Source organism: Triplophysa dalaica, chromosome 21 (assembly GCF_015846415.1).
Source record: "Triplophysa dalaica isolate WHDGS20190420 chromosome 21, ASM1584641v1, whole genome shotgun sequence".
Classification (NCBI taxonomy): Eukaryota; Metazoa; Chordata; class Actinopteri; order Cypriniformes; family Nemacheilidae; genus Triplophysa; species Triplophysa dalaica.
Window position 1 is genome coordinate 20,306,192 of NC_079562.1, and position 20,652 is coordinate 20,326,843.

Genomic DNA, 20,652 nt, shown 5'->3' on the forward strand with positions numbered 1-20,652 from the left:
TGCGATTTGAAATAAGTTCCACATGTGAAACATTCTGTATAGGCATGTGCCCTTTCCTTCTGTCAATATCAAATATCTTCAGTTAATAATGTTCACAGAATTGTACGTATGACCTGTGTATTTCAAGTACTTTTCGTTCAAAACTTTATACAACATTGGCAATGATTGAGATGAGCCATTAACCTTATATCGTTGCTGAACAAACTGAACAAACTGAACAAACTGCTTTAAATGCTTGAATTGGGTTAAAATGACATCATTTGGAGGTTGAGCCTTTCTTTACAAACAGCTCATTATGACTCAAATCGTTAAAACAACAGTGCATATTGGATGAAAAGCAGCGCCGCTCGTTTATAGAGATTTATACTGGGGCACAACGGAGAACCACTTTACAACACCAGAAGAGCCACACACATGCGGGAAACGGAGCGAGACGGTCAGTATATGTGCCGGGGCTCTGCCCCGAAGGGGCCCGGCCCGATTTAACCCCTGTGTGTACCATTACACCCCTGTTAAACACGCAGCATTAAGCAATGTTTATTAACATATTATACAAAGTTCGGGAGGAGCTTGCGCAGATAACTTACACGGCCAACTTTTCATCAGTAATCACAACATCTATCCTGTCAGCAGGAGAGCAAACCTCAAAGCTACTAGCTGCACGCTATAAACTCCAAATCAAATGTGCAACAAGGCGGGAAAACATCTTGGACTGGTTGTAGCCAAATGTCAAGAAAGGTTACAGGTAAATTCCACTGCCTCATTTAGGGCAGTCAGACCACCTTTCTGTTAACCCCTTTAAGAAGGAAAATGTCCACCATTACCAAGATTGTGAATGAATGTCCAGAAGGAGCCTCCTCTCGGCTCCAAGACTGCCTTGAAAGAACCAACTGGGATGTCTTAGATAATCAGGATTTGGAGGAGTTCACATTGAAAGTACTCTGCTATATTAAGAACTGTGTCGACAATGTCACTGTTGACAAATGCATCCGGATTTATTCTAACCAGAAGCCATGGATGACCAGAGAGGTCAGGACCCTTTTAAAAGAACGTAATGCTGCCTTCAGGACCAGAGATAAAGTCCTCTATAGTGCAGCCAGAGGCAACCTTAAGAAAGCCATCGAGGTTACAAAAGCAGATTACAAAAGAAAGATTGATTCATCTCAACTTTATTTACAAATCGCTTTTTCAATTTTCATTGTTACAAAACAGTTGTACATGAGACATATTGACTATAAGCAAAACAACTAAAGTCATACACCTGTAAAAACAAGAAAAAGGTGAAAACACAGAATACAGACATACCCACATACAACTCAACTCAACTTTATTTATATAGCGCTTTTTACAATTTTCATTGTTACAAAGCAGCTGTACATGAGACACATTGAATACAAGTATGAATTCGAAAGCAGCCCCCCGGCCAGGCAGATAGTGCAAAACAATATGCAAACGGTGGTGAGGAACCCAAAACTCCCATCGAGAAAAAAAAACCTCAGGGGAACACAGGCCCAACCAGGGGATTCCAGTTCCCCTCTGGCAAAAGCTGCTGCCTCTGCACAAGCTCAACAGTGCTTGCACAACAAGGCTTAATAAAAATATAAAAATTAAGGATTTAAGATTATCATTAACAATCTAATAGCATTTGAAATGTTGTAGGAAAAACAAAGTTGTCGCGTCCTTTATCCAGCTCTATGCTCTTAGCTCTTGTCAGGTCACCGCTTCCCATTCTCAGCTCTGGCATCAGGTCTGGGCATGAACTGCATCCTGCGGTAACCTTGGATCAAAGAGACAAGACTGGCTGAGAGTAGAGTACTGTTCTGCACTCTTTGATGCAACAAGTACATCATTTGTTGTTGGATGTGTTCCTGGTTCCGGTTGATCTAGATCAGTGGTTCTCAACTCCAGTCCTCAGGCCCCTCCTGACAGATTATTTTAGATGTGTCCCTATTGAACACATGAACGAGTTAATGAGATAGTGACGTGATGATTGATCAATAATGATGAACACCTGCTGGTAAAAAACATCATCAGTGAGAACAAAAAACATAATAATGTTTCCTTTAGTGGGATTCTTACTCTTGATTTATTTTTTATATCAGCTGTTATAGTGTGTTTCTGAACAGCCAGACAAAAGACAAAGTTGTTGGAATGAAACTTTCTTAAACTGATCGTGACACACCAAAATCAACCAGAAACAAACTATTTCAGCTAGCAAAAAATTTAACATAATAAATCAAGGGTAAGAGCCACTCTAAAGAAACACTCAACACTATTATGGTTTTTATTCTTATTGTTGATGTTTTCAGTAGTGATTGTGTTTGTTAACTTCACCTGTTCATCATTAATGACTTAATCATCACTTCATTATCTCATTAACTCGTTCATGTGTTCAATAGGGAGACATCCAAAGTATACTGTCAGGGGGGGCCTGAGGACTGGAGTTGAGAACCACTGATCTAGATAATGCAGCCTAAATCCTCTGAGGATTAATATTATGGAGATGTAGTGTATGCAAGATTAAAGATAAGTCTTTAGTCTAGATTTAAACTGACAGAGTGTGTCTGCTTCCAGGACCGTGCAGGGAAGAATATTCCAAAGTTTAGGCGCTAGATAAGAAAACGATCTACCACCTGCACTTGATTTTGAAATTCTAGGTATTACCAACTGACAGGACGCCTGAGAGCGTAATGTACATGGAGGTCTGTAATACAATAGAAGTTCATTCAAATACTGCGGCCCTAGACCATGTAGGGCTTTATAGGTAATAAGCATGATCTTAAAGTTAATGCAATGCTTTATAGGTAAACAGTGCAAGGTTGACAGAACCAGGGTTATATGCTCATACTTTTTTGTACGTGTAAGAACTCAAGCTGCCGCGTTTTGAACCAGTTGCAGTTTTTGTAATAGGCCCGCAGGGCAACCACCTAGAAGTGCATTACAGTAATCTAGTCTTGATGTCATGAATGCATGAATTAATTTCTCTGCATCTGACAGTGACAGCAGATGACGTAATTTAGATATATTCTTAAAATGGAAAAATGCAATTTTACAGGTGTTGGCGACATGGCTTTCAAATGACAGAGTACTGTCGAATACAACGCCAAGATTCTTAGCTGATGACGAGGATTTTATGGAGCATCCGTCAATCATTAAGCAGTATTCTTGGTTGTTACGCATAGCAGTAATCGGTCCAGTAAGTAGCACTTCTGTTTTGTCCGAGTTTAGTAGTAAAAAATTGTTACTCATCCACATTTTTAAGTCAGCTATGCAATCCTTTATTCGATGAAACTGCTGAGTTTCATTAGGCTTCGCTAATAAAAAGTTGAGTATCATCAGCATAACAGTGAAAGCTAATTCCGTGTTGCTTTATTATATCTCCTAGAGGTAGCATGTATAATGCGAAGAGCAGAGGCCCCAAGACTGAGCCCTGTGGTACACCGTACGGGACTTGTGATTTGCGGGACACCTCATTGTTTATTGCTACAAATTGAAAACGTTCGGATAAATAAGACTTAAACCATTTCAATGCTATTCCGTTAATGCCGACGTAATTTTCGAGTCTATGTAGAAGTATGCTGTGGTCAATGGTGTCAAATGCAGCACTGAGGTCTAGCAGCACCAATAATGAAATACAGCCACGGTCAGACGCTAAAAGCAGATCATTTGTAACTCTGATCAAAGCAGTCTCTGTACTGTGACATGCTCGAAATCCAGACTGGAATTCATCATTAATGTCATTCCTTTGGAGGAAGGAGCATAATTGAGTTGAAACTACTTTTTCCAGAACTTTAGAAAATAAAAGGTAAATTCGATATAGGCCTGTAATTCCCTAGTTCTTTAGGGTCGAGTTTGGTTTTTTTAAAAAGAGGCCTTATAACAGCCACCTTAAATGCTTTAGGCACATGTCCTAATGTCAGAGATGAGTTAATAATTCTAAGAAGAGGATCTATAATTTCTGGGAGCATTTCTTTCAGTAGTTTTGTAGGTATAGGGTCTAGCGTGCATGTTGTTGATTTAGATGATCTAATGATTTTAGACAGTTCATCGTGATCTACTGTAGAAAATAATTGCAATTTCTCCTTAGGGGTGCTGTAGTTAGTTTGTTCAGCGGATTTCACTACAGGTTGCATTGTTATAATTTTTTCTCTTATATCTGTGATTTTACTCGTGAAGTAGTTCATAAATTCATCACTGTTATGCTGATAATCAGAATCTGACGTCGATGACGACTTATTTTTTGTTAATTTAGCCACGGTGTTAAATAAAAACCCAGGGTTGTGATGGTTTTCCTCTATTAGTGTTGAAAAGTAGGAGGATCTAGACGTTTTTATTGCATTCCTGTAATTTCGAGTACTATCCTTCCATGCTATACGAAATACCTCTAGATTAGTTTTCTTAAAGTTGCGCTCCATTTTCCGGGACGCTTTTTTAGAGTCCGAGTGTGTTCATTATGCCACGGTGTTGGGCTGCTATTTTTAATTTTCTTTAAACGCAGAGGAGCAACTGTGTCTAATATTTCCGAGAAAGTAGAGTTAAAATTTTCAATAGTAGTGTCAAAATCGTCAACGTTTTTACTCATGCTAGATAATTTATACAATTCAGGCAGATTGGTAGTTGAAGTAATCGTTCTACCATATTTGTAACAAGGAGTTTGATTTGCAGCCGTAGGCCATTGAAGCAAACATAATATCAGATAATGATCCAAAATGTCTTCACTCTGCTGAACGATTTTAACATCGTCCACATTTATACCATAAGAAAGTATTAAATCTAAAGTATGATTACGAAGGTGAGTGGGTCCTGACACATGTTGACTAACGCCCATGGAGTTAAGAGTGTCTTTGAAAGCCAGTCCCAAGGCATCTGTATCATTGTCTACATGGATATTAAAGTCACCGAAAACAAGGACTCTATCTGCGGCCAGTACTAGTCCTGATAAGAACCCACCAAAATCTTTAATAAAATCTGTGTGGTGCCCTGGAGGCCTATATACAATAGCTAGAATCAATTTTAAAAATGTTTTGTCCTTAGTATTAGGTGTTGATACGTGAAGTACCATGACTTCAAAAGAATTGTATTTAAAATTAGACTTCTGAGAGGTAATAAAAGAATTATTGTAAAGTGCAGCGACACCTCCCCCTCTACCTTTTAGACGAGGCTCGTGTTTATAGTAATAATCTTGGGGAACGGATTCATTTAGAGTAATATAATCATCTGGCTTTAGCCATGTTTCTGTTTTCAGGGAAGAATATTCCAAAGTTTAGGCGCTAGATAAGAAAAGGATCGACCACCTCCACTTGATTTTGAAATTCTAGGTATTACCAAATGACAAGAAGCCTGAGAGCGTAATGCATGTGAAGGACTGCAACACAATAGAAGTTCGCTCAAATACTGTAGAGCTAAACAATGTAGGGCTTCAACACCTTACAAATGTCAAAACCATTAATCACAAAATCTCTGATGCTAATGTTTCACTGGCAGAAGAACTGAACTACATCTTTGCCTGCTTTGAAGTGAGGGCGACAGTAATGGTCAAATCACTCACACCTGTTCCCAGTGGACACGCACCCCCATTTACAATGCAGGAACACAGGGTAAGGAGTGTGCCCAGGGCTATAAATCCAAGAAAAGTGGCAGGCCCAGATGGAGTGACCTGAAGGATGCTCAAGACTACGCAGATCAGCTCTCTGCAGTCTTCACAAAGATCTTCAACCTGTCCCTGTCAACAGCCACCATCCCATCCTGCCTGAAATCAGCAATAATTATTCCATTACCAAAGAAAACAGTCATCAGTAGTCTTACATTTACATTTAGTCATTTAGCAGACGCTTTCATCCAAAGCAACTTACAAAGAGTTATGGATCAACAAGCGATATGTCATACAGGAGCAATAATACATTAGGTGCCTATACAAAGTTACTGGTTTCAACAAAAGCTAGACCACTACCTGTTGAGAGAAGGGTTAGTGATTTTTTTTTCCATTTGTCTGTCAGGTATTCACTGAAGAGATGGGTTTTAAGTAGTTTTTGAATGTTGTGAGAGATGCGGTTGACCGGGCAGAGATAGGAAGAATGTTCCACCAGGAAGGAGTTGTGAAGCAGATTGAGCGGGAAAGCGAATTACTGTCCTTATGAGAAGGAAATACAAGACGCCTCTGGTTGCTGAACGCAGGGATCTTAATGGGGTGTAGGAGTAGAGGGGGGTGTGAAAGTAAGCCGGTGTAGATCCAGTGATAGTCCTGTAGGCAAGCATTAGTGACTTGAATCTGATACAGGCTTCAACCGGTAGCCAGTGGAGAGACACGAAAAGGGGTGTCACATTCGCACTTTTGGGCTGTTGGAAGACGAGGCATGCTGCTGCATTCTGAACCACCTGGAGTGTTTTGATAGCCTTTGCAGGAAAACCAGCAAGGAGAGCATTGCAGTAGTTGGACCTTGAGATTACTAGGGCCTGGACAAGGAGTTGTGCCTCATGCTCAGTGAGATAGGGTCTAACCTTTCTAATGTTGAAAAAAGCATATCGGCATGACCGTGTTGTCTTTGCAATGTGATCATTGAAGGACAGCTGTTCATCAAATATGACTCAGAGGTTCCTGGCTGTTTGGAAGGAGTGATTGTGGTATTGCCAAGATGGTTGTTGATATCGTGTTGCACCGTAGGGTGTGCTGGAAACACAAGTAATTCTGTCTTGGCAGGGATCAGCCGGAGGTGATGCCCTTTCATCCAAGGTGAGATGTCCTCGAGAAAAGCTGTAATGCGAGCTGCAACAGTGACATCGTCTGGGTGAAATGAGATGTAGATCTTGGTGTCGTTCTGAGGGACCCCAGTGACCAAGTGGTGAGCAGTGGACAGCGAGCCCCTCCATGACACCCTGTAGCATCTGTTGGAGAGGTAGGATTTGAATCAACGGAGAGGAGAGCCCGAGATTCCTAGCGATGACAAGGTTGCTAGCAGTATCTGGTGATTGACAGAAGCTGCATATAAGTCTAGCAGAATTAGGACAGAGGATTTAGATTCAACTATGAAGAGATTCAACTATATAGTGGAATAGATTCAAATATGTCTTAATGTCTACTGTCCAGTTGCACTTATCCCAGTTATTGTGAAGTGCTTTCAGAGGTTTGTTCAGCAGTACAGCTAGCCTCCCAGACGCTTTCGACCCACATCAGTTCGGATACAGAACCAATACGTCCACCGAGATTGGCATTGCAACTGCCCTGGACACAGAATTCCTCCACCTGGAACACCCAGGCAGCTTTGTGAGGATGCTTTTTATTGACTATAGTTCAGCATTCAACACAATCCATTCTGACAGGCTGGTAGCTAAGATGTTGGTCTCTTTCCATCTATCTGTCACTGGATTAAGGACTTCCTGTCTAACCGTCCTCAGACGGTAAGGTTAGGCTCCCATTTTTTTTTACTCCACCTTAACTCTGGGCACAGGCGCCCCAAAAGGTTGCTTGTTGAGTCCTCTTCTCTAGATCCTTTATACTCATGACTGTACTCCAATCCATCCTACTAACACTATCATCGAATTCGCAGATGACCATAGTTGGACTCATCTCAGGAGTAGATGAAACAGCTTACAGACATGAAATTCAGATACTGACAGAATGGTGCACAGAAAATAACCTGGCTCTGAATGCTTAAAAAACCAAGGAACTCATCATTGACTTCCGAAAGCGCAACACAAACCTTAACCATTGCACAAAAGCGGGGTCTGTGTACAGAGGATTCCGTCTTTCAGATTCTTGGTCATAAACGTTGCTGAGGATCTTTCCTGGAACACAAACACTTCTTTAGTGGTCAAAAAATCACTGTAGCGACTTTATTTCTTGAGGACACAATAGCTCTGCAAGAGCAATAGCTAATGTCCTTCTATCGCTGTGCCATTGAAAGTGTGATAAAATACTGCATCTCTACATGGTAAGCCAGCAGTTAAGCGTCAGACAAGAAAGCTCTCCAGCGAGGATCAATTCAGCACAAGAGATTATTGGCTGTCCTCTGCCTTCCCTAAAGAAACTTTACACTGAACGCAGCCTTGGAAGGGCAGCAAATGCTTTGAAGGATCCCTTCCATCCTGGACATCAATTGTTTGAATTGTTGCCCTCTAGTAAACGGTTTTGGTTCCACTTAATCAAGGATAAATAGACTGAAGAACAGCTTTTATCCCAGCACTATACGGGAGCTTAACGCTGCCAGCAACACACAACACACATAATAAATGAGAAATGCACCAATCTGATGGGGCATTTTTTATATCTCAACAGACTTAAGTGAACAACACCTTTTGTTGATCAACATCATATATTATTTAGTTTTTTTGTTTGTTTATGCTGTTCCATTTACCTCTTCTTTATTGTGTGCAATATCACACAGCACTTTTTGCTCAAAAAAAGTGCACTGTTTTTTGTGGGGGTTTATATACTAGTTGGTAGCTTTCGCTAATTTATGCGTTATTGCACTGCAGATTAGATTACTCTTATTTCGCTGTACATGTATGGTGACAAAAATAAAGAATCTTGAATCTTTGGTTCTGCTCCTGCCCGCTTACAGGCAGAGGCTAAAACAGGAAGCGCCAGGACGATTCACTGCTGGAAGGACCAATCAGACTCTATACTACAAGACTGTTTTGATCACGTTGGCTGGCAAATGTTCCGGGCTGCTTCGGATGACAAAATTGAGGCTTATTTGGACACCGTACCGTGCTTTTTTGTCGACATAAACAATCCGCATCCTCCCCAATCAAAATCCATGAATTAATGCCGATGTTCCAATGGCATTATCCTTATGAACCTCCGCTTTTATATCCAGCAATGCATCAGATCACAAGCAGGCTAATTATGCTCTCGAGAAAACTATAAAATGTGCCAAGCTTGAATACAGAGACAAAATAGAAGGACAGTTTAACACCAACGACGCAAGAACCATGTGGAAGGGCATTGGTAACATCACAGAGTATGTGCTGACCAGTTAGCTGGAGTTTTTACAGACATTTTTATTCTGTCCCTCTCTTTGTCTGTGGTCCTTTTGTACATCCCAGAGCAGGCTAAAATCACATGTTTGAATGACTGTTGTCCTGTACCATTCAGCAAGTGTTTTGAGAAGCTGATCAGAGACTACATCTGCTCCTTGCTGCCTGCCTCATTAGACCCTATACAGTTTGCATATCGCAGCAACCGCTCTACCGACGATGCAATCGCCTTCACCCTGCACACTGCTCTCTCCCACCGTTGACAACAAGAACGCAAATGTGAGAATGCTGTTTTTAGACTAAAGCTCAGCATTCAATACCAAACTTGTTTTGAAGCTCCAGGGTCTGGTTTTAAACAGATCCCTGTGTGACTGGTTCTGGTCTCTCGGACAGGCAGATGTCAAGTTGTCAGAATAAGAAACAATACTTCCTCCCCACTGACTCTCAACACCGGTGCTCCCCAGGGATGCGTCCTAAGCCCACTCCTCTACTCCCTATACACACACCACTGCAATGCCACACACAGTTCTAATGCATTGTGAAATTCGCTGATGATACGAGAGTAATAGGCCTGATCATTAACAACGATGAGTCGGCCTACAGAGAGGAGGTATGCAGTCTGACACACTGGTGTAAGGTGAACCATCTCTTGCACAACACCAACAGAACCATTGAGCTAGTGGTGGATTTCAGGAGGCAGGATAAGGAACACAGCCCTATCACCATAGATGGGACACCCGTGGAGCGGGTAAACAGCTTCAAGATCCTTGGGGTTAACATCACTGAGCATCTCACATTGACTGTTCAAACTGATGCAGTGCTAAAGGCGGCACACCAGCGCCTCTTTTTTCTCAAGCACTTGAGGAAGTTTAGGATTGGGCCAAACAATCCTCAGAACCTTTTACACCTGCACAGGTGAGAGCATTCTAACTGCATTATCTGGCTGCATTACCGCCTGGTACTCAAGTCCACTGTTGTCGAGTCCAAGACCAGGACTAGTTGAGACCGAGTCAAGACCGAGTCCAAAGAGGTTTGAGTCCAAGTCCAGAGAGGTTCGAGTCCAAGTCAAAACCGAGTCCAACTGAGACAGTAAAGACAGAGACAGAAAATAATCATGACTACAAGACCACATACCTACCTATTGATAAGTCCCCCAAAGTAACCAAAAGATAAACCACTTTTTTATGGAACAATTTTAATCAGCCCACCTGCCCTTGCTCATGTGTGTTCGATAGAGAAGCCGCCAGTAAGAGCACCCGTGCCCATGCCCGTGCGTGTTCGAAGTTCGATAGAGGAGCCGGCAAAAAGAGCAGAGGCCTCAAGGCTCGTTTAAAAGCACGTTTCGGTGCCCATCCTTACATAACATGTTCATATCACAATGACAATAAAAATACGATCAATCTTATCTTTAAGCCCTACTTTCTAAATTTATAAAAATACTCAAACTGCAAACTCTTTGTGATGCCTTTGCAGGTGTCTTACGAAATTGAATTTGTCCCTTCGGTTACGGGAACGTTTTGTTACAAAAAGTTTCCTTTTAAGTGCACTGTCGTTAAATTCGTTTTGGTTTGCAAAACCAAATTGTATTGTGCCGCTGCTCACTGACATCGTGCCTTATGAAAAACGTTTCTTTTTTTTTAAGTGAACCGGTCGAACCACTTCAGCTGAATTGTTCGCGTTTAAGCTTCTCCTGTAAACACTTTAAATTATCCACAAATTAATTAAGTTATCACATTCTGGCATGCATGACAGTCCTGCGGACTTGAACCAATATACCGGAGTTATTTAGTTACATCAACAGCACACACTGAGCTGAACTGCTGTGTGAAGCAAGAACTTATGAGCACCCACAGCTCTCATTCTTGAGTCGTGAGTCCGCAACAGTTTTCGAATCATTCGTTTTCGGATCAAAAGAATATTGATTGATCAATGTTTTGCTTTGAAGGATAAAATAAAACATATTGCTGGACTCGGACAAGACTGACAAGAACATTTGTCGAGACCAAATACCAACGAGTCAAAGACAAGTCCGAGACCATAAAAAAACGTCTACAGCACTACCACCTGGTATGGAAACAGCAACCCCGGCAACCACAAAGCCCTGCAGAGAATTGTGCAAACTGCCCGTTGTGTTATAGGAGATTAGCTTCCCTCTCTCCAGGACATCTACATCATGCAGTGTATGCAGTGTATGTCTTGCAGCGATCTACGGGTATCTTCGCCCATTCATCATGGGCAAAAGCCTCCAGTTCAGTCACATTCTTAGGCTTGCGCACTGCAACTGCTATTACACACCTTTGGGAAAAAGTACAGAATCCCCGAACCTAGAACCTATATTTCTTATTGCTTTTTAATGATTGATTTGAGTGTAATCTGGGCGGAATCTTTGACAAAAAACGTTAATTATCTCATCTGTTTAATCAAAATGATGCATTTTTGAAGAAACCTACCCACATCTACGGAGTGACAAAAAGAGAAAAAATGAAGATAGAAGAATAAACTTTCTTTTGTTTAAAAGGAGAGACTCTGTTCTTTCATTGGACATATTATGTGTATAAATGTACTGTGAGCCATTAAAATTTGGTGAAAATGTTAAAAAACGCTGGCGTAGGCTTGCAACTTTTTTTTAAAAAGGCTGGCGGGGAAAGAGTTAAGAGGAGTTAATGTTGAGTTAATGTTGTATTTTTAGTCATGCTAGTAATGTAGTTAACTAATGTTAACAAACTAAAACCTTATTGTTTTCTGTGATGGCACACACACCAGCGCACCGCTGTACGCTACAGCTCTGGACTCTGCTCAAAACCCTGCCGCACCATAGAGCGCCACACATATATATATATATATACATGTCATGCATATGAGAAAAGTATGCGAAAAGTCAGAAAGATCATCAATGATTTAAGCAATCACAGGCTACTCTCCTTGCTGCCTTCGGGCAGATGATACCGGAGCATCCAGTCCCGCATAAACCGGCTAAAGGACAGCTTTTTATCATAAGGCTATGAGACTGTTCAAAATCAAAAACTGATCCACTCCACAAGCTCACACTCCTTTTACCTATATCTGTACTATGTGCACTATATGGTTGATCCATTATACATACACAATTCATGTGTACACCTGAATATTTAATGTGTATGTTCAATGTCTAATGTGTATATCTTGTGTATATTGTGTATATACTGTCCATATGTACAGTTGTGTTCAAAATTATTCAACCCCCACTGAAATTGATTGTTTTGGTCGGTTTGACATTGATTATGATCATTCAGTCATCCTGCTTACAATTAAATCAAAGAGGCACGTGTAGGTCAGACTAATATAACATAACATTTATAATGAAATAACCACAAATGTCTTTTCTGAGCTCACATCATTATCAGTTTTATTCAACCCCCAAGTGACATTCAATCTTAGTACTTAGTACAACATCCTTTTACAGTTATAACAGCTTTTAAACGTGAAGCATAGCTTGACACAAGTGTCTTGCAGCGATCTACGGGTATCTTCGCCCATTCATCATGGGCAAAAGCCTCCAGTTCAGTCACATTCTTAGGCTTGCGCACTGCAACTGCTTTCTTTAAGTCCCACCAGAGGTTCTCAATCGGATTTAAGTCTGGTGACTGCGATGGCCACTTCAAAATGTTCCAGCCTTTAATCTGCAACCATGCTCTAGTGGACTTGGAGGTATGCTTGGGATCATTGTCCTGTTGAAAGGTCCAACGTCTTCCAAGCCTCAGGTTTGTGACGGACTCCAACACATTGTCATCCGAGAATTCATGGTACCTTGCACACGCTGAAGCTTCCCAGTACCTGCAGAAGCAAAACAGCCCCAAAGCATGATTGACCCCCCGCCATGCTTCACAGTAGTCAAGGTGTTCTTTTCCTCATAGGCCTTGTTCTTCCTCCTCCAAACATAGCGTTGATCCATGGGCCCAAACAGTTCTAATTTTGTTTCATCAGTCCACAGAACACTATCCCAAAACTTCTGTGGTTTGTCCACATGACTTTTGGCATACTGCAGTCGACTCTTCTTATTCTTTGGGGACAGCAAGGGGGTGCGCCTGGGAGTTCTGGCATGGAGGCCTTCATTACGCAGGGTGCGCCGTATTGTCTGAGCAGAAACTTCAGTACCCACATCTGACAAATCTTTTCTCAGTTCCTCAGCAGTCACACGGGGACTTTTCTCCACTCTACGCTTTAGGTAGCGCACAGCAGTCGAAGTCAGCATCTTCTTTCTGCCACGACCAGGTAGCGTTTCAACAGTGCCCTTTACCTTGAATTTGCGAATGATGCTTCCTATGGTGTCTCTTGGTATGTTTAACATCTTTGCAATCTTCTTATAGCCATCGCCCTTCCTGTGAAGAGTAATCACCTGTTCTCTTGTCTTCCTGGACCATTCTCTTGACCTCACCATGTTTGTAACCACACCAGTAAATGTCTAGAAGGAGCTGAGTATCACAGTCATTTTAAAGCTGCCTAATTGGTGCTTATTAGGCTTCATTGCTGCTCTTTGATATCCACAGGTGTTTTCAATACCTGATTGAAAACACTTCATTGAACCTCTGTTCTTCAGAGTGGTAGTCTTTAAGGGGTTGAATAATTATGTCAATGAAGAATTCACAAAAGAAACATTTACTACTGTTTTACAAAACTAATTGATGTCATTTTAGTTGCATATGGTTCTTTAAGAAGTCCTTGTAGGATTTCATTCTGAATACAATTACAAATGTACACTAAATTCCCTAAAACCATTTACAGCATTGGGGGTTGAATAATTTTGAACACAACTGTATGTATGTATATTGTCTTCTTTGTACAGTTTTTTTTTTACTTTGCACTGTTCGTCTGCACTACATACTCTCACTGATATCTGTAAAGTCATACAGTTGTTTGTCATACAGTCCAACTGCATTCTACTTTGTATAGAGTACGCACCCAAGACTTTCACTCACCACATGTGGTTATGTCACAATAAAAGTGAGTTGAGCTGAACTCCTCGGGATGGAACCAATGATGGGAATGACCAGGGGCGTGGATTTGCATGATCATGTGTTTGCCTGCCTGGAAAAAATAACCTGCCTTGGGAAAGCCTGACAATGTTTAAAACGGTTGGATCTCCAAACCTCACCGGTAAAATACACTGGACTGCTAAAAAGGTTAAAAGAAAGTAAAAGTCGAAAGCCTGAACTCAGAAGAATGAATATTTCTTCACTGCATCATACATTAAGAAGCGTTGTGTAAAAGTGTGTGAAGCTAGAAAATGTTGTCAAAGTGGTTGTGAAGCTTGTCAACATTATACAGGCAAGATAACTTAACCATCGGCTGTTCATTCAGCTGCTTAAAGGGATAGTTCACCCAAAAACTCCAATTTCCTGTTTATTTACTCCCCCCCAGGTCATCTGAGATGAAGGTGACATTTCTTCTTGAGTAGAACCATAAAAAAGATTGTTTGGTAAATCCGCAGCCCTCTCTGCTTCATATAATGGGAGTCTGTGGGGTCCGCCGTTCTAAGAGTTCCTAAAGCACATAATTCCAACAAAGAGACTGTCGCTCAACACTCCCTTTCTGCAGGTGGCGCTAAACGCACCAGACGCTGGCATGCCATCGGCCACTCAATACTTCAAAGGAGACGTTTCAGACAGCACCAGTTAACCAGTTTTATGCTTTACTAGATGAAAAACAATTCCCTAAAATAAAAAAAACATGCTCAAAGAATGCTTGTTTTATTTGGATCCACCTGGTGTGAATAAACCTACGCAGTCATGAAATTCAACAAATCCCACCGCAAAACAAATTGAATAAAAAGCCAATTGTCAGCTATCCTGAGGATCTCTACATCGCAGATCACTCCAGACTTTGACAGCCTTGCAAGGATAGGTGACCAGGCTCATTGCTCTGATTAACACGTACATACTCATGGCTTGAAAATGTTCCATGCACACCTTCAGTGCAAATTAAAGTTCTTTTATCAAGGATTTGGTATGTGGCCCTTCACTTGGTTTGCAAAACTTGATGTTGCCCGTTGGTCTAAAAGGTTTGCCCACCTCTGGCCTAGGGCCTGTACCTGTACCTATATAGGAAATGGTGATCAAATACTTTTTTTTCAAATTTGTTTGATAACAGTTGTATGATCTTAACTCTTTCCCCGCCATTGACGAGTTATTACGGCAATCAGAGTTTTCTACTGTTGTACTGCAGGTAGCTCTATTACACACCTTTGGGAAAAAGTACAGAATCCCCGAACCTAGAACCTATATTTCTTATTGCTTTTTAATGATTGATTTGAGTGTAATCTGGGCGGAATCTTTGACAAAAAACGTTAATTATCTCATCTGTTTAATCAAAATGATGCATTTTTGAAGAAACCTACCCACATCTACGGAGTGACAAAAAGAGAAAAAATGAAGATAGAAGAATAAACTTTCTTTTGTTTAAAAGGAGAGACTCTGTTCTTTCATTGGACATATTATGTGTATAAATGTACTGTGAGCCATTAAAATTTGGTGAAAATGTTAAAAAACGCTGGCGTAGGCTTGCAACTTTTTTTTAAAAAGGCTGGCGGGGAAAGAGTTAAGAGGAGGTAATGTTGAGTTAATGTTGTATTTTTAGTCATGCTAGTAATGTAGTTAACTAATGTTAACAAACTAAAACCTTATTGTTTTCTGTGATGGCACACACACCAGCGCACCGCTGTACGCTACAGCTCTGGACTCTGCTCAAAACCCTGCCGCACCATAGAGCGCCACACATATATATATATATATACATGTCATGCATACAGACTATCTTTAAAAGATTGTGCTGCACCATTTCCTCGATCAGGACCCAGCTGTGCGCCAGCTGCATTAGTTCTAACGCCTGACGTGACAACTTTAATTAAACTTGATTAAAAGGATTAATATGTATTTGTCATGTTTGTCATAGGAACTCGAATTTGGCTTAAACATTTTCCTAAACTAAACTAGACTACCTGCCTGATAACATCGCTGCACGACAGACCGGTGGGGGGGTGTAGTCCGTTGGATCACTAAACAGTCGACCTTGAAAGAAGGCTGCATCGAAAATATGAACCTTCTTGGCGTCACCCATAACAAGGCACTGGGACTGGCAGAACTACATCCATGGAGATCTCCATATCACCCACAACGCAAGCTACTCGGCAGAGCACAGCGCATAACCATTACACAACGCACCCTGATGAGACAGAATGGAAAAGTTTTTTAGACACCCGACTTACACTTGAAATGTCTAGGAGTACGTAGCACACTTGACAGAAGGGGACGGATCTGGATAACACAGAAAGTTTAAGGTGTTCTAGAAGAATTGGCATTATGACACACCCAATTTAAAGAAAGGAGACACCTTTGGATAATACTTGACATTTTATCTTTCAGATTTTAAAAATAAAAGTATACACAATTCTAGCTGAACAGTTGCACACACATTATGCAAAATGGAAAGTAATATTTGTTTGATGTGTCCTTTTGATGTGTCCAGCACATCATCCGTGGGAATCGGCCAGTGAAAGCCGAGATGGCCCATCAACTCTATGTGCTGCAGGTCTTAACCTTCAATCTTCTGGAGGAACGCATGATGACCAAAATGGATCCCAATGACCAGGCTAGTCAAATCACTATTACATTATATGTCAACACATAATCTGTCTGAATATCATTTTAACCATAGACACAATAGACTGCTTCTGTTCTATTCAGAGCTCTTGTGATGGGGTTCCCAGACTAGCTGTAACTCATGTTAACGGATGCTAACAGAAACTCAAGCGTTTGCAAAAACATGTCATCCGTCGAGATAACAAAAGCACATTTGACAAGTTGTCCGAGGGGAGTGCTCTGAGCATGCAATTGTAGGCCTAGGTCACACTATCCTATTCGAACCGTGCCCGTGCATACAGGCATAAATAACCTTCTGACAGGCATTTTAAGTGCATTGGGAGTGATATAAGTGGAATCGCTCTGCTCTGTGCAGCACCTTACACATAGACATAACTACACTGTAGTTGCTACATTGTTATGAGTTGTGCTGCTTACATGGAAACAATTTCATTGTAATGACGAAAGAGTGTCCATACAGAACTGCGTGAGTGCTGGCAAGTGGGGGAGTGGGGACAATTGTGCTTGAGCCCAGACTACTTCCACCCTCCTTAGCTAGGATAGGTTCCAGCAGAGAGTGAGGTGATGCTGCAAAACCATCACAGGACAGAGGTGAGGGACGGCTCTATATATGGACCTCCTCTTCGTGCTGAAGGCAAAATACAAACTGCAACAGCTACCGCTACATACAATAACATTCAATGAATGCGCACAGGACAATGAACACGAGGCTGTTTTAAAGGGAAGACAGACAAAGGATAATAGGCAGGGACCAGGTGACGGGGATTTAACACCAAGGGAAAGCTAACGAGGAAATAAGGGGGCGGGAACAAAGACCCAGACAGGAGAGAGAGTATAGAAGGCCCCTAGGGAAACAATCTCTCCCTCCACACAACTTAAGGCTATGCCATGACTCCGCTGCAAGAACAAGAATCAACATGACATCATAGCGGAATCATGACAGCAACTATCATCCAGGTCTCCACAAATGAACAAAAGTGATTCACAGATGTTCTATCTAATGCTGTTATATTGTTATGTCCTCAGGCACAGAGAGACTTCATCTTTGAACTGCGCAGAATAGCATTTGATGGAGACAATGATCCCAGCGCGACAGAGAAGAGGAAAGCCATCTACACCAAAGACTACAAGATGCTGGGCTTCACTGTGAGTCATGACACTAGAAAAGAGCTGTTGAGTGCAGTAGTGATGTTTAAGATGTTTAATGCTAGCAAATGTACACAGAATGCTGGGAATCCTGCCTTGGACTTTACTCAGTCTCCTCCAGGAATGCTGGCGCTGGATAACATGCTGTACCTCGCCAAACTCCATCAGGACACTTACATCAGAGTAAGAACATTACCTCATATCTGCTCACTTATTTTATCGCTCAAATCGCTAAATATGAATTTTACCAGAATATCTTAAGTGCTGTTCTACTTGCATGTGTGTGGGTTGATGCAATAAGACTGTAAATAAAAGGAGGGACATTGATGATGATGATGAAAAGAAATTTTTAATCCTCTCATATGACACCACAAATCATTTACAGTAAACCTTTAAAGGGCTCTGCTGATGGTGCTTGTATTGTTCAGCTTGTCCTAGAGAACAGCAGTCGTGAAGACAAACACGAGTGTCCATTTGCTCGATGTGCTATAGAGCTGACACGCATGTTGTGTGAGATTCTACAGGTCGGAGAACTGCGTAAGTCTTTCCTCTCTTTAGACTTTCTGCCGTGCTTTTACCAAGACTTCATGTTTAGAAGTGTTTTTTAGAATTAAAGGGATACAAAATGACAGCATGTTTTACGCCCCATCAAGGCATCCTAACTGAATATGACTTTCTTCTGGAAGAATAATTCCAGGGGATTACCTAAGTATAAATGTATAGGATAATGCAATGTAAGTCGCTTTGGATAAAAGCGTCTGCCAAATGCATAAATGTAAATGTAAGTATCCCTTTAAGACCTATGCTGTGTCCCAACTGGCTTATTTATACTGTACCCTACAAGTATGTGCTGCTTTTGTTCTAGAGAAGTATCTACATTTCAGTGCGTAGCAAAACAGTATGCATGCACATTGTTAACTGTCACAATACTTAAAATATGCTCTTCTGTGTAAGTATGTATTTATTTATTATTTCTAAATGTATTAACTTATTTAATTGATGAAGTGAAGCGTCACTAAACTCCGACCTCTCGCAGTGAGATGTGGGAATATCAGTCGTTTGAGTGTGCATTGATCTTCACTTTGAATATTCACTGGAAACAGGGAATCTGTGTCTCAACACACTGGGCTTCGGGGCATATTCTAGTTTTGAATACTAGTTAGCACTGATACTATGCGAATTGGGATGCAGGGCTAGCCTTCTATTTCACATCACATTTTCTCTTCACAGCGAATGAAGGATGTAATGACTATCATCCCATGTTTTTCACCCATGAGCGTGCTTGGGAGGAATTCTTCTGCATCTGCATGCAGCTGATCAATAAAACATGGAAAGAGATGAGAGCTACTACCGAGGATTTCAACAAGGTGTGTGTGTCTGTCTATGTATGTCCTATTAAACCCTACAGTGTGTGGAACAAACATACATACAAAGAAAGTATCATTTTAGAACATTTATTTCGTCTCCATAAGGAAAACAGCTTATAAACCAAACTATACAGTTTGTACAGTGTTAATAGCATTATGTCTGTGGCATGTCCCCTTTAAACATGGAAGTCCAACGTGTGTGTGTGTGTGTGTGTGTGTGTGTGTAGGTGATGACGGTGGTGAGAGAGCAGATGAGTAGAGCTCTGGCCATGAAGCCGTCATCTCTGGAGCAGATGCGAGTGAAACTGCGCAGTCTGAGTTACGCTGAGATTCTGCGTCTGCGTCAGTCAGAGAGAATGAGTCAGGATGACTTCCAGTCTCCTCCCATAATGTGTGTGTTTCCTCATTAGTATTTTGGCAGTCGTTCTGGTTGAACTGGTATTTGTGTTTATGTTGTGTTTGTGTGATTCAGAGAGCTTCGTGAGAGAATCCAGCCTGAGATTCTGGAACTGATTAAACAGCAGCGACTCAATCGCCTGTGTGAGGGCAGCTGCTTCCGTAAACTGGGCAACAGACGCAGACAAGGTCACTTCACGTCATCTATCACATAGACATGTGCCAGCAGTCGGTAGTACGGTACATTACAGTGGTAAAAGGCACAAAGTGTTATTGCGGGCACTTCAAATTAGCCTGAAGAAGAATGTGTCTCATCTTTTCCTTTGAACGGTTGTAATAACACTGCGTTTAAATACTGTGTAAGCGCCATACGCACCGCATGCACTCTAATGTCAACAGTCTCTTGTGGAGAAGAAAGGAGGAGCTTAACATGAGATATGATTAATGACATGACACGTCTCATATTAACCTGTTTCTGAATAACATATTGCCATTTGCTTTCCTCACAGCTGAAGAGATTAGTATTACAGGGCTTAAAGTTTTCAGTATTCAGTATCAAAATATAACATTTAAAAAGCTTATTGATATCAGTTTGAGTTCATAAATTCGCCTACCTATGCCTATGAAAAGAACACTGTTATCACTCTCAACCAAACAACATTACTAGCCAATCAGAATTTAAATGGGGCGTGTCTTGGTTGCCGGAGTGGAGACGTCACGTTGGAGAGAACGTTAGAAAGCGAACTGTCGCAGGATGGAGAGTAAGTTTATAAAGCCTAAGCGGAGGGCAGCTTTTAAGTCCATTACAAATATGACATGCACATAAAGACTGTGACATAAAGATCAGCTAATCAGACCTCCACTTCTGCGCGTCACACACACATGCTCATACGCGCGCGCTAACTGCCATTGAGATATCATGGATCGATTTCTAAAGCGTCTAAATCGTTTTCAAACTTTTTCACAGCTTATTGCACCTATCATGTTCGTTTTTGTCTGAAGTGAGTGTAAAAAGTTGAGAAAAAGAAATCGGATATCAATACATTAGTGACAGCAGCCTCCTGCTATTCTGTGAGGTTGATATGAAACAAATAAATGAACAGAGAACCTTTGTAGATTTAATAGGAATTTAT

General features: G+C 41.2%; 1 protein-coding gene across 3 annotated transcripts in view; it reads left to right on the forward strand.

The window, feature by feature from the left end:
- The window catches only part of elmo2 (engulfment and cell motility 2), a 51,273-nt gene that overhangs the window by 22,807 nt on the left and 7,814 nt on the right, over positions 1-20,652 (forward strand). For all 3 annotated transcript variants that reach the window (XM_056734811.1, XM_056734813.1, XM_056734812.1), the window contains exons 11-17: positions 16,477-16,599; positions 17,637-17,756; positions 17,835-17,939; positions 18,185-18,293; positions 18,987-19,123; positions 19,351-19,514; positions 19,596-19,708. In XM_056734811.1, the coding sequence (XP_056590789.1) occupies positions 16,477-16,599; positions 17,637-17,756; positions 17,835-17,939; positions 18,185-18,293; positions 18,987-19,123; positions 19,351-19,514; positions 19,596-19,708 (871 nt within the window). The remainder of the gene's footprint in view (positions 1-16,476; positions 16,600-17,636; positions 17,757-17,834; positions 17,940-18,184; positions 18,294-18,986; positions 19,124-19,350; positions 19,515-19,595; positions 19,709-20,652) is intronic.